The sequence below is a fragment of the Elephas maximus genome, chromosome 5 (genome assembly GCF_024166365.1).
Source record: "Elephas maximus indicus isolate mEleMax1 chromosome 5, mEleMax1 primary haplotype, whole genome shotgun sequence".
In the NCBI taxonomy this organism is placed as follows: Eukaryota; Metazoa; Chordata; class Mammalia; order Proboscidea; family Elephantidae; genus Elephas; species Elephas maximus.
This window is the reverse complement of record NC_064823.1, coordinates 121,394,221-121,407,181: the sequence shown is the minus strand read 5'-3', so window position 1 is coordinate 121,407,181 and position 12,961 is coordinate 121,394,221. Positions and strand designations below refer to the sequence as shown.

The 12,961-nt window shown below is 41.2% G+C and overlaps 1 protein-coding gene across 1 annotated transcript in view; it reads left to right on the top strand.

Moving 5' to 3' along the window:
- The window catches only part of KLB (klotho beta), a 38,703-nt gene extending 30,281 nt beyond the window's left edge, over positions 1–8,422 (top strand). The window contains exons 4-5 of the mRNA XM_049886340.1: positions 3,385–4,528; positions 7,838–8,422. Of these exons, the coding sequence (XP_049742297.1) occupies positions 3,385–4,528; positions 7,838–8,223 (1,530 nt within the window). The 3' untranslated portion in view covers positions 8,224–8,422. The remainder of the gene's footprint in view (positions 1–3,384; positions 4,529–7,837) is intronic.
- Positions 8,423–12,961: the final 4,539 nt, after the last annotated feature.

The window sequence follows — 12,961 nt, the reverse complement described above, 5'->3', positions numbered from 1 at the left end:
ACTCCCTTTACATTAGATCAGGGATATGACCTGGTAAGGGTGTTACAATCCCATCCTAATCCTCTCTAACATAAAATTACAATCAGAAAATGTAGGACAACCATAGATTACTGGGAGTCATGGCCTAACCAAGGACATAATCCATGACACTCATTAAACAATTAATACAGATATCGTTTTGTGACATTGGTTGCCAACCCCTCAACGTGTCAACACTAGCCCCTTCTCCACCTTGGGTTCCCCATTTCCATTGGTCCAGATTTCCTGTCCCCTCCTGCCTTCTCGTCCTTCACCCTAAGCTGGTGTGCCCATTTAGTCTCATATACATAGTTGAGCTACACTTATTATTATTTATTTTATGGGCCCGCCTAATCTTTGGCTGAAAGGTGAACCTCAGGAGTGATTTCAGTACTGAGTTAAAAGGATGCCCAGAGGCCATACTCTCGGGTTCTCCAGTCTGTCAGACCAGTAAGTCTGGTCTTCTTTTGTGAGTTTGAATTTTGTTCTACATTTTTCTCCAGCACTGTCCAGGGCCCTCTATCGTGATCCCTGTCAGAGTACTCGATGGCAATAGCCGGGCACCGTCTAGTTGCGCTGGACTCAGTCTGGTGGAGGCTGTGGCAGTCGTGATCCATTAGTCCATTGGACTAATCTTTCCCTTGTGTCTTTGGTTTTCTTCATTCTCCCTTGCTCTAGACAGGGTGAGACGTATATTAGATGGCCACTCACAAGCTTTTAAGACTCCAGATGCTACTCAATAAAGTAAGGTATAGAACATTTTCCTTATAAACTATGTTATGCCAGTTGAGCTAGATGTCCCGAAACCATGGTTCCAGCCCTGAGCCCAGTAATTCTGTCCCTCAGGGAGTTTGGATGTGTCTATGAAGCTTCTATGACTTTGCCTTGGTCAAGTTGTGCTGACCTCCTCAGTATGTGTACTGTCTTACCAGATGGTTTTATTATTTTGTAGATAGCAGAATGATGAATTTCTAATTAATTATTTCTAATTAGAAAATATAATTAGATTATTGGTTGGTATTCTTTACAAATAAAATTTTTCTTGCCCCTCCACTTTTTAAGTTTTGACTGTCACCATGGATTTCTGGATTATTTTTAATTCAGTGTGTTATAATTTATTATTATTATTTCCTTATTCCTTTTGATGCTCCAATTGTCTCAAATTTGGCCAACAGACCCCTTCAAGCAGTTCCTGTATTTTTTTTTTTTTTTAACATTTCCCTTTCAGTTTTCAAGCATTTTCTTATTTTCTGAGACAATATGTCCCAGGATAACCTCATTCTTTTCCTGCCTAACTTGGAAAAACCCATGTTTCTCTAAGGAGCCCTGGATCCTTTTAGTAGGCAACAGTATTTAGAACCAAGCTCTAGGAGTTACCTTTCAGCATTCTAAAAACCTTAGGGTTAGGATGGGAATAGGGGTGCATCATCTTTAACCAGCTCTCTCAGCAGATTATGTAATCACATCCTAAGACTAATGCTTTTTGGAGATTCTTAAAAGTAAGACAAATTTTCATTTGATTTTTGTCTTGCTTTTTTTTATTTTTATTAAAGCAGTAAAAGACAAAAAGAGGCAAGATTGCATTTTGTAAACACCCTTTCAATACCATGATGTTCTGAGCTTTCAAAACACTGAAACCTGCCATCTAGGCTATAAGGATTTTAGTCAAAATAATTAATTATATACAGATTTAACTGCGTGCTCACATGATCAATGTTCTCTCCATTTAATGTTCTAGATAACTGGTGGACAGATGGCAAGGGGGCAGTGATATGGTTTTGTAATTAGACTATGAAAGAAGACACACGAGAAAACAATTAGAGGCAAAATATTTACCAAAGGTTAATTATCTTTTTTTCCTGGTACATTTAAATTTAGTCGTGGGAGGAAAAAGAAGTCGTTAAAACAAGTACAGACTTTTACTTTCCCATATTTATCTTGAATTTGGACAGTTTTTCTTAATCCCTTTGCTTAAGGGCCTGGCAGGCAATTATTGCAGCAGGGGAAACATAAGCCACAACTACCTTATGTTTTTTGTAGAGTGCTTTTTTTTTTTTTTAATAGTTACAGGGAGCCCTGGTGGCACAGGGGTTAAGAGCTATGGCTGCTAACCAAAAGGTCAGCAGTTGGACTCCACCGACCGCTCCTTGGAAACTCTATGGGGGCAGTTCTACTCTATCCTATAGGGTCACTATGAATCAGAATGCCAATGGGTTTTTGGTTATAGTGACAGAGGGCTTCCCAGAGTCATTGAGTCCTCACAGCACCCCTGTGAGGTGGGAGGAACTGCTTCATCACTATATAGTTGCCAAGCCTGAGATTCAGAGGGGCAGAATTAGAACAGGAGTCTAGATCTTTGGGCTCTCTGGCCAGGCCAGGGCTCTCTCCTCGGTAGAAGGGGAAGGAATGAGACACCATCAGACCCATGAGTCAACATTGGGAGTTTCTGGGGGTATTTTCCTGTCCTTTCCTCTCATAATCCAAGTACCTTCCAAATAAAGTGTTCAGTATTCTCCAGTTGGATGAATAAATGCTACGTTCTCCTAGGCACATGGTGGGGAGATAGGGGCATTATGGACCTAAATGTGATATCACTTGGACATTTCAAATTCGAGGAGTTAGAAGGGAGTTGCACTCAGCAAATGGCAAGGGGTCATCTACCACTGGCCTCTTTTTGGAACCAGCTTCCTCTAAGCCTAACTGCTGACCTCAGTGAAATCCTCTATAACTGGAATTTTAACTTTGTCTTCAATTTATAGCAGTGTTTAGAAGGTCCAGAGCCCTGGTGGCACAGTGGTTAAAGCTCAGTTGCTAACCAAAAAGTTGGCAGTTGGAATCCACCAGCCGCTCCTTGGAAACCCCATGGGACTGTTCTACTCTGTCCTATAGAGTCACTATAACTCATCATCGACGGATGGCAATGAGTATTTTGGGTTAGAAAGTCCATCTTTCATGATTCCTTTTAACTGAGTATATCAAGCCAACTTCCTGATGCATTTGAACAGAATCATATGAGACTTCACTATATAACCTTGGCGTTTAGGACAAATAAGTTGGAAAACAGCTTCTCAGTGTTTTCTGGAACAACTTGCCTTCCAACCCAATTCCTGGGTGTGGTTCCTTCCCCATGTTTTCTGATCTCCCTGGGAAATTTCAAGGGCTGGAGAAAGAATAATCAATCAGGACCTTTTCTCTGACATTACCAGGCAAATAGCCGGAATACACAGGTCATTATGAAGGATGTATGCATCGTTTATTTTCTCTATTGGCAGTGAGAGGCAAAATAAGATCAGACTCTCAGACTATGTATCCTAAGGACCTAGTCAGCCAGGGTATGTTTTACCTGAACGTGCTTGTTTTTCACAGCCGGAGTCAGTGGCGTCCTCCCCCCAGTTCAATGACCCTCACCTGTACCTGTGGAATGTGACAGGCAACAGGCTGTTGCACAGAGTGGAAGGCGTAATGCTGAAAACTCGGCCAGCTCAATGCACAGATTTTGTCAGCATCAAAAAACAACTTGAGATGTTAGCAAGAATGAAAGTCACCCACTACAGGTTTGCTCTGGACTGGCCCTCAATCCTTCCCACTGGCAACCTGTCTATGGTTAACCGGCAAGCTCTGAGGTACTACAGGTGTGTGGTTAGTGAGGGGCTGAAGCTCAACATCTCTCCAATGGTCACCTTGTACTATCCGACCCATGCCCGCCTGGGCCTCCCCAGGCCTCTCCTGCACAGCGGAGGCTGGCTGAACCCATCCACAGCCAAGGCTTTCCAGGACTACGCAGGGCTGTGCTTCCACGAGCTGGGGGACTTGGTGAAGCTCTGGATCACCATTAACGAGCCTAACCGCTTGAGTGACATCTACAATCGCACTAGTAAGGACACTTACAGGGCAGCCCACAACCTGCTGATTGCCCATGCCCTGGTCTGGCACCTCTATGACCGTCAATACAGGCCTTCCCAGCGCGGGGCGATTTCGCTGTCTCTGCACTCGGACTGGGCGGAACCCGCCAACCCATTCGCCGATTCACACCGGAAGGCGGCCGAGCGGTTCCTCCAGTTTGAAATCGCCTGGTTTGCAGAGCCAGTCTTCAAGACCGGGGACTATCCGTTGGCCATGAGGGAGTACATTGCCTCCAAGAACAGGCAAGGGCTCTCCAGCTCCACGCTGCCTCACTTCAGCGACGAGGAGAGGAGGCTGGTCAAGGGCACAGCTGACTTCTATGCCCTGAACCACTTCACCACCAGGTTTGTGATGCACGAGCGCCAGAACGGCAGCCGTTACGACTCTGACCGGGACGTCCAGTTTCTGCAGGACATCACCTGCCTGAGCTCCCCCACGCGTCTGGCTGTGATGCCCTGGGGAGAGCGAAAGGTGCTGAGGTGGATCCAGAAGAACTATGGAGACCTGGATGTCTACATCACGGCCAATGGCATTGACGACCACTCTCTGGAAAATGATGAGCTCCGAATATACTACTTAGAGAAATATATTCAGGAGGCTTTGAAAGGTAAGGCTTGGGGGCCATTTCAGATACTGTAAAGTGTAAGACTCCCAAGGAAAATGGACAAAAGAACTAGGGGAGGTTTCTGAGTGACAGGATAAGATTTGTTGTACCCCAAATTCTGTCCATTGGATTTTGTCCTAAAAACGAAGTTTTTAATGGATTTTCAAAATTGTTTTCTTCGAACATAAAAGTAACAAGTTCATTATGGGAAATTTGGCAAGTATAGAAAAGTATTTAAAAAGCATAAGAAATCACCTGATATCTTATTTCCCGAAATGAGCACTGTTGATATTTGGGTTACTTCCATTGTGGTTGCTACACATTTTTAATACATTTGAGCTCATACTATAATATACAGTCTTTAGCCAACTTTTTTTAAAAATTAATATCACATTATAGTGTTTCATATAACTAAACATTCCTTGTAAACACTGTAATGGGTGCTTAATGTCCCATCATATGGACATAGTTCATATACCTGTCCACTCCTCTAATGTTTGATATTTAGGTTGTTTCTAATTTTTTGCTATGAAAAAGAATACTACAGTAGCTATCTTCATATATAAATCTTTGCCTTCATTTCTGATTATCTTATTAGGATAGCTTACCCAGTGAGGAATTACTGGCTCAAATGTTATAAACAGCCGTGTATGACAGCACTTATCTCACATACCCTTCTCAGTTTGGGCTATTATCATTTTTTTTTCTTTAATCTTGTTTTTAAGTGTCCATGATGGATTTGTTGAAGCAGCATACAAGACCCTAGAAATTTGTTCATTTATTTTAACAATATTGAGCACCTAACATGGGCAAAAATTGTTCTGGGCATTACATTACCACTGAACAAGATTACTATCCTTGTGAAGGCTGTATTTTTGTGGGATAAATATAGCCATCATGAGGACAGTAATAGGTACAAATAGATAAGATATACAGTATGTCAGATAGTGAAAAGTTCTATGGAGAAATACAAAGCAGGGAAGAGAGCAGGAGAATCCAGAGGCGGATGGAAGTAACAATGCAATTATAAACAGGGTGGTCAGGTAAGGCTTCACTGATCTGCAGGAGTGAGGCAGCAAACCATGCAGTTACATGGGAGAAGAGTTTTCAACGTGAGGGAATAGCATATCCAAAAACCCTAACATGGGAACATGGTTGGCCTGTTTGAAGATCAGGGAGGAGGTCAGAGCTGCTGGGGAAGAATGAGCAAGGAGGAAAGGAATAGAAGATAAGGTCAAAGAGGTAAAGGAAGGGGGAGATTGCGTAGGGCTTAGTAAGCCACTATAAGAACTGTGGCTCGTATTCTGAGATAGGAAGACGCTGGAAAGTTTTAAATAGAAGGATGAATGGTCTAACTTATGTTTTAAAAGAATCACTCTGGCTGCTCTTTTGTGGGTACAAAGCAAGAATACAGAAGCAAGAAAAGAAACTTGCAATAGTCTAGACAAGACACAATGGTGGTTTGGATCAGAGTAGTAAGAGTGGAGATGGTGAGATCACTGCCCTGACAGGAAACACAATGGAGAATCCCTGATGGAGCAGAACCCAAAACCCAGTGCCGTCGAGTCGATTCCGCCTCATAGCAACCCATGGAGCAGAACAGTGGGATACAGATCTCAAATTCTCATAAAAAGAGGGACCCTGGAGGTCATGATCCCCGGACCTTTGTTAGCCCAAGACTGGAACCATTCCCAAACCCAACTCTTCAGGCGGGGATTGGACTGGACTGTAAGATAGATAATGATACTGGTGAGGAGCAAGCCTCTAGGCTCAAGTACACACATGTGACTATATGGGCAACTCCTGTCTGGAGGCAAGATGAGAAGGAAGAGGGGGACCGGAGCTGGTTGAATGGACACAGGGAATACAAGGACAAGAGGAGGAATGTGCTATTTTATTAAAGGGGAGCAGCTAGGAATACATAGCAAGGTGTGTATAACTTTTTGTATGAGACTTGATTTGTAAACTTTCACTTAAAGCACAATAAATAAAAATTTTTTAAAAAAGAGTGCAGATGGTGAGAAGTGGCTAGATACTGGATGTATTTTGAAGGTTGAGCCAACAGGATTGGATATGGGGTATGAGAGAGAAAAGCAAAGAATGATTCCAAAGTTTTGGCTAGAGCACCTAAGGAAAGAATGGCCATTTACAGGTTAAAGGCAACTGTGGTAGGAATAGGTTTTGGGGATGAGGAATGGAGATAAGGATTTGGTGTTGCACAGGTTGAGTTTGAAAGATCTATTAGACATCCAATTAGAGATATCGAGCAGGCTAATTGATATGAGTCTCAGAGGAGAGATCTGGGCTGAGATACAAATATGGGAATTAAGAGCAAACGAATGGTATTTAAAACAATAAGGGTGAATATCACTAAGGGAGTAAGCATGGAGAATAGGGCTGACCCTTGGGATACTTCAATACTCAGAGGTGAGGGAGATGAGGCGAAACCAGTAAAAAGGCTGAACAGGAGCCAGTGCTTTAAAAGGTAGCTAGAGGTGGGTGTGCAGTAAAGGAGGTTTTTTTTTTTTTTTTTTAAGATAGAAGCTACTGCATGCTTATATGGAAATGATCCAGTAGTGAGCCTAAATTAATACATGAGAAAAGAGCAGGGAGAACTGATGAAGCAATATCCTTGAGTAAGCAAGGGAGAATTAACTTAGTAAGTTGAGGAGTCAGCCTCCCCTAGGAGCACAGACAGGTCACCCATAGTAAGGAGGGAAGGCAGAATATGAGTACAGATGCCAGTAGGTGATTGTGGGGGATGGAAGCACTTTTCTGAGTGCTCAGTTTTTCAGTGAGGTTTTTTTTAGGAAGCAGTTCATCACTTCAAAGCTAGGATGACAGAGGAGGTGCTGCTCTAAGTTTGAGGAATGAGGAAGGGATAAAACAGTTGACTAGGAGAATGAACGAATGAATGGACTAAGAGAAATGAAGTGTGGTTGCTGGGCAGCACATAGGGCATGTTTGAGATTCAGAATCAGGCCAAATAAGCAAAAATTTTCTACTTGTGACCCTTTGAACAAAAATGACAAGTATATTTTACCTTCATGTTTCTGCTTAAATTTTTTTCCCCAAGTGTTTTTGGATTATTTATAAATCGAAGTTTTACTTCAAATTTCTTTTTAAAGTTATTACATATATTTTCACCATCTTTACAAAGATTATAAAAGAATGTCAACCTTTTAATGAGAATCGCTGCCTTTTATATGAGCTTGACTTTAGTTAGCTTGTTTCAGTGAAAACTTAATTCTTATTCAAAGGCATTTTATACTCCACTTGTGATTAATAATATTCATTTCTGGCATTTTTCAGCATACCTGATTGATAAAGTCAAAATCAAAGGCTATTATGCATTCAAACTGACTGAAGAAAAATCTAAACCCAGATTTGGATTCTTCACACCTGATTTCAAAGCTAAATCCTCAATACAGTTTTACAACAAACTGATCAGCAGCGGTGGCTTCCCTTCTGAAAACAGCAGTCCTAGATGCAGTCAGATGCAAAGAAACACAGAGTGCATTATCTGCTTACTTCTTGTGCAGAAGAAACCACTGATATTCTTTGGTTGTTGCTTCTTCTCTACCCTGGCCCTACTTTTATCCATCACCATTTTCCATAAGCGAAAGAGAAGAAAATTTTGGAAAGCAAAGAACTTACAACACATACCATTAAAGAAAGGCCACAAGAGAAGTTCTTAGCTAAACTGATCTGCATGATAGAAAGACTGTTAAGAAATTCACTCCAGTTCCATACACTGGTAACTTAGAGAAGCTGTGAACGAAGACAATTTCAGAAACTGGTGGAAACCAAGGTGATTACAATCGATGTCTCTGCTGTGTGGTTCAAATGAATTTTCCCTTAGGTGTTGACATGTGAATTCAGCTGTTGGATCAGAAGATGAAGGCTTCACTTAGATAAGCTGTGAGGATTACCTGATGCATTGCTTTATGAAGTTTGATAAGCTGTTTTTCATCATTCTTCTCTAGCTCTCTTCTGTAATACCAATAATTACTTATGATAAAAGGAATTATTTTTAAAAAGTGCAACTTTCTCTTGTGAGACCCCATAGCAAAGATTTAAAACCCTTCTTTGAACTGGATCAAACCAAACCCAGTGCTGTTGAGTCAATTCAGACTCATAGCAATCCTATAGAACAGAGAACTTCCCCTAGGATTTCCAAGGCTGTAATTAATCTTTACAGAAGCAGCCTGCCCCATCTTTCACAGAACGGCTGGTGCGTTCGAAACCAGACTTTTTGGTTAGCAGCTGAGCACTTTAACCACTGCGCCACCAGGGTTCCTTTTGAGCTGGATCGTCAGTGATATATTGTCACCTCTAACCAAGTGCTTTCCCTTTTAGCCAGAGTGGTTCTCAAATGGAATGAAAAAATACAATAGGGTAAGTAGTGCTCACCTATACCCGTTACAGTATAGACTTAATGCACTGCAACTCCTTAGTTTTTCTCATTAGGAAAAAAAAATTACCAAGCATTTGTGAAGCACCTAATTTTGCTTTACAAAAAGCAGCATGTAACTTCCATAATTTGTTTTATAGAAAGATCAAAGGAGTGAGATTAAGGGGAGCTAGACCCAACTGTCTGTGAAGTCACCAGCCTCAAAACGCAACTGCCGCTTTAAACTGCCATCATTCCTACTCACCTGATCGGTGTGAGTTCACCAACAAGATATAACATACTTGGGAAAACCGACATTCTAAGAAGATGTAAAATCTTCTTGGTTATCAATAGTCAGACAAAGGCCAGACCACTCAATAGACTTGCTCTCCCCACTGAGGAGTCTGACCGACATACACAGAGAGACTGCTCGGCCGTATCTGGACCCAGCAACTGTGGCTCTGGCTGCAATTCACAATGTTGATAGTCTGAATGAATTAAAACTGCTTTATTTTACATAGCACCTTTAGAGGCTGGAATTAAGTAAATTTTAAAATCTGAATTCGAATGGAGAGTGACTTTCTTGGAATCTGTGCTTAAGACTTGTTCACATTCTAAACACTGGGGGAGAAACCTTAAATATAAAGTTTCTCTTTAGGTTAGTCAACATTTAAATCACCATCCTTTGCATAGAGTGGCTCACTGTCCATCCCCTCCAGGAATTTAGACTTTATTAAGAATTAAAGGAAAGCTCTCTTGTTTAAAAACCTTTGGTAGAAAAAAAACAACTACCCTAAATTAAAAGTTATTGTATTCCAGGTCCAGCTATCTTAGAAGCCAATGTTAGTACAGAATTGAGATTCTAATTGCTAAGAAACAGCAATATTGGTCAACTGAAGCAAATGAAAAGTGATGGGAAGTCAATTTGCATTCGGCTGGCCAAATTTCCAATAATAAAATTTTGTTTTTTCTGATTCTTCTCCCTGACTCCATGGAACACACTCCCCCAATCCTAGCAGTTTTTAGGTATACTTTCTACTGTGTCCCATAGGGTAAAAAAAAAAAAATGTTTTATTATGTTACAACCCACTGCTATTGATTCCAACTGATAGACATCCTATAGGACAGAGTAGAGCTGTTCCAGTTTCCAAGGCTGTATAACTTTACAGAAGCAGGCTGCCACGTCTCTCTCCCATAGAGCAGCTGGTGGTTTCAAACAGCTGGCCTTTCAGTTAGCAGCCAGGTGCTTTAGCCACTGCGCCACCAAGGCCCCATTTACTACATTATGTGGGAATTATCACTTGGCTAGGTCTTTTTCCCCTTTGCGCCACATGGATTCTGGTACCCTACAGGGAAAGTGTCAGTTAAGCAACTCGTTACCAACTAACTTCCTTTAACATTCAAAAAGTTTTGAAAAAAAGCAGCCAGCCATAGGGATAACAAGTATTTGCAATTCTTGGTTTTTGCTTTCTAATCTTGTGCTCTTTGACTAAAGTACCTGTGTTCATGGCTTACAAATCCATTAACTTTCACCATTCTTATATTAAGAGTTAAAGCTTAAAGCATGACCTTTTTTGAACTTGTCACCTTGACACAGCTTCTCAAAATAGGAAAATTCCTAACCCAGTGCTTACACTTTTGCTACTTAGGGATTATTCTGATAGTTTTTAAAGACATTGTGCAAGATTCCTTAGGTATTTAATCTGACTCATGATTATCAAAATACTTGTTTATTCACTTAGAAATTATAAAAGGTCAATTAGACACTGTTGATAACTCTTGACAGGTAGCAAAGATCTTGATTTTAAGCTTTTCTATGGAAGATTTGTTGGAAAAAACTTGTATCTTGTTACATTTTGTGTATTCAATATATAACTGTCTTTCACCAGCAAGTCTTTGATATATGTGTAAATGGTCAAAACTTAACTTTGGTGTTTAAAGAGCCTCCAGAAGATGAGGCCAGTACATTGTGACTAGTGTTTAATTTTCAATATAATTTATTCCAAATAAACTGGTTTACACTGATTATTTATATTTAACTGACAATTTAAGACTGAAACATGAATCGGCTTAGCATTAGAACTTTGTCCCAACTTCTTCCTGCCCTCCCCTAAACTGTGACAACTGGGTAGATTATTTCCGAGTATATTTTTTCAAAGGTGGGAAAATTACAAGTGCTTATCCACAGTACACACAAACGTTTTCGGGGTTGGGGGGAGGGAGGGAATTGGACCTTCATTTACTATTTCCAAGTTACAACATGAAAATCACTTTGCAGCAACCAGCCTCCAATAGTTATCCTGGGGAAGTCCAAACCCAGCATATTGGGCCACTTTACTCCTTTTTTTTTCACTCTTAGGAGAAATCTTTTATTGCCATCACACCTGCTATACCACCCATATACCAACAACCCCAATATTATACCTTCTTGATAATATTGCCACTTGGAAATTCCTCCCTCAACTCTAGAAATCGCGTACCTTCCAAAATCTCTGGGAATCATTCATTTGGCAAATAGCTACGTACCAGGTTTTTAGAACACATCAGTGCACAAACAAAAGAGCTCCATCCTTAGAGTTACTACATTCTTGCAGGAATATACAATCACCACAGGGTAAGTAAACCATGCTATTAGTTGTCCAGTAGATTCCTATTTATTGTGAGCTCACGTGTGCTCGGCAGAACTGCTCCACAGGGTTTTCAGGGCTGTGATCTCTTGAAAGTAAACTACCAGACCTGTTCTCCAAGACACCTCTGGGTGACGCTGAAGCGCCAACCTTGTGCGGAGGGACTCAAGCCGTAAAGAATGTTAAATTACAAATGCTACAGATAAAAGAAACCCTGGTGGTGTACTGGTTAAGTGCTACGGCTGCAAACCAAGGGGTCAGCAGTTCAAACCCGCCAGGTGCTTCTTAGCAACTCTTATAGGGCAGTTCTATTCTGTCCTGTAGGGTCGCTAGGAGTCGGAATCGACTCCACAGCAGTGGGTTTTGGTTTTTTGGGCTATGGATAAAAGAACAGGAGCCCTGGTAAGCGCTTGTCTGCTAACTGAAAGGTCAGGGGTTCGAACCCACCAGCCGCTCTGTGGGACAAAGATGTGACACTCCGCTTCCCTAGGGATTACAGCCTTGGAAACACCATGGGGTACTCTGTCTTAAAAGGTCGCCGAGTCAGAATCAACTCAGTCTGGTTTGGTATATTGAGCCAGTGCTACCCAAACTGAGGAAACCCTAGAGTGGTTAAGTGCTACAGCTGTTGACCAGCAAAAGGCTGGCAGTTCAAATCCACCAGGCACTCCTTGGGAACACTATGAGCCAATTCTACTCTGTCCTATAGGGTCACTATGAGTCGGAATCGACTTGACAGCAACAGGTTTCATTTTTGGTTTAGTCAAACTGAAGTCCACGTACCAGTGCTAGACAACAGATTGTCCAAGAGATAGAGAAGCTCTCAGTAAACATTTTAGTGGGAAATAGAAATCTGGTAGCAATTACACAAAGTAGAATCACATAGTATTTAAAGCACATGGTGTTAAGGTTTTTACAATCAAGTTCTAGAGTATGGAAGCACGACTGGGGAGAGGACAAAATTGAGGGGACCTTGGATGACGGCAACCACATGTGTCATTAACACAGATAAATTCCATCACTGTTCCACTTCATAGACGTTTTTCACTTACTGGTACACAGAGAAGTGACGGGCGTACCTGCCTCACCAAATATTCAAATTAATGGCTTAGCAAATTTAGACATCTGCAGGATGTCACCAACGTTCTACACCCAACGATAAGCAGGCACGTATTTGTCATCTGTCCTCCTGCCTGAAATATCCTTGGTATTCCTTCAAAAAATCAAATTCACACCATTTCCCATGAAGTCTTACTAGAAGATAACCCTCATCACGTATCGCTCCTTATACTACTGTGTTCTTAGCATGTAAGTTTACTTCTGAATCGTTACTCTCAAATTAGTTGGAAAGCAGTTAAGTTTTACTGAAGTAGTATTTGGGATAGAAACAGGTATTAAAAAATAAAAAGACCCAAA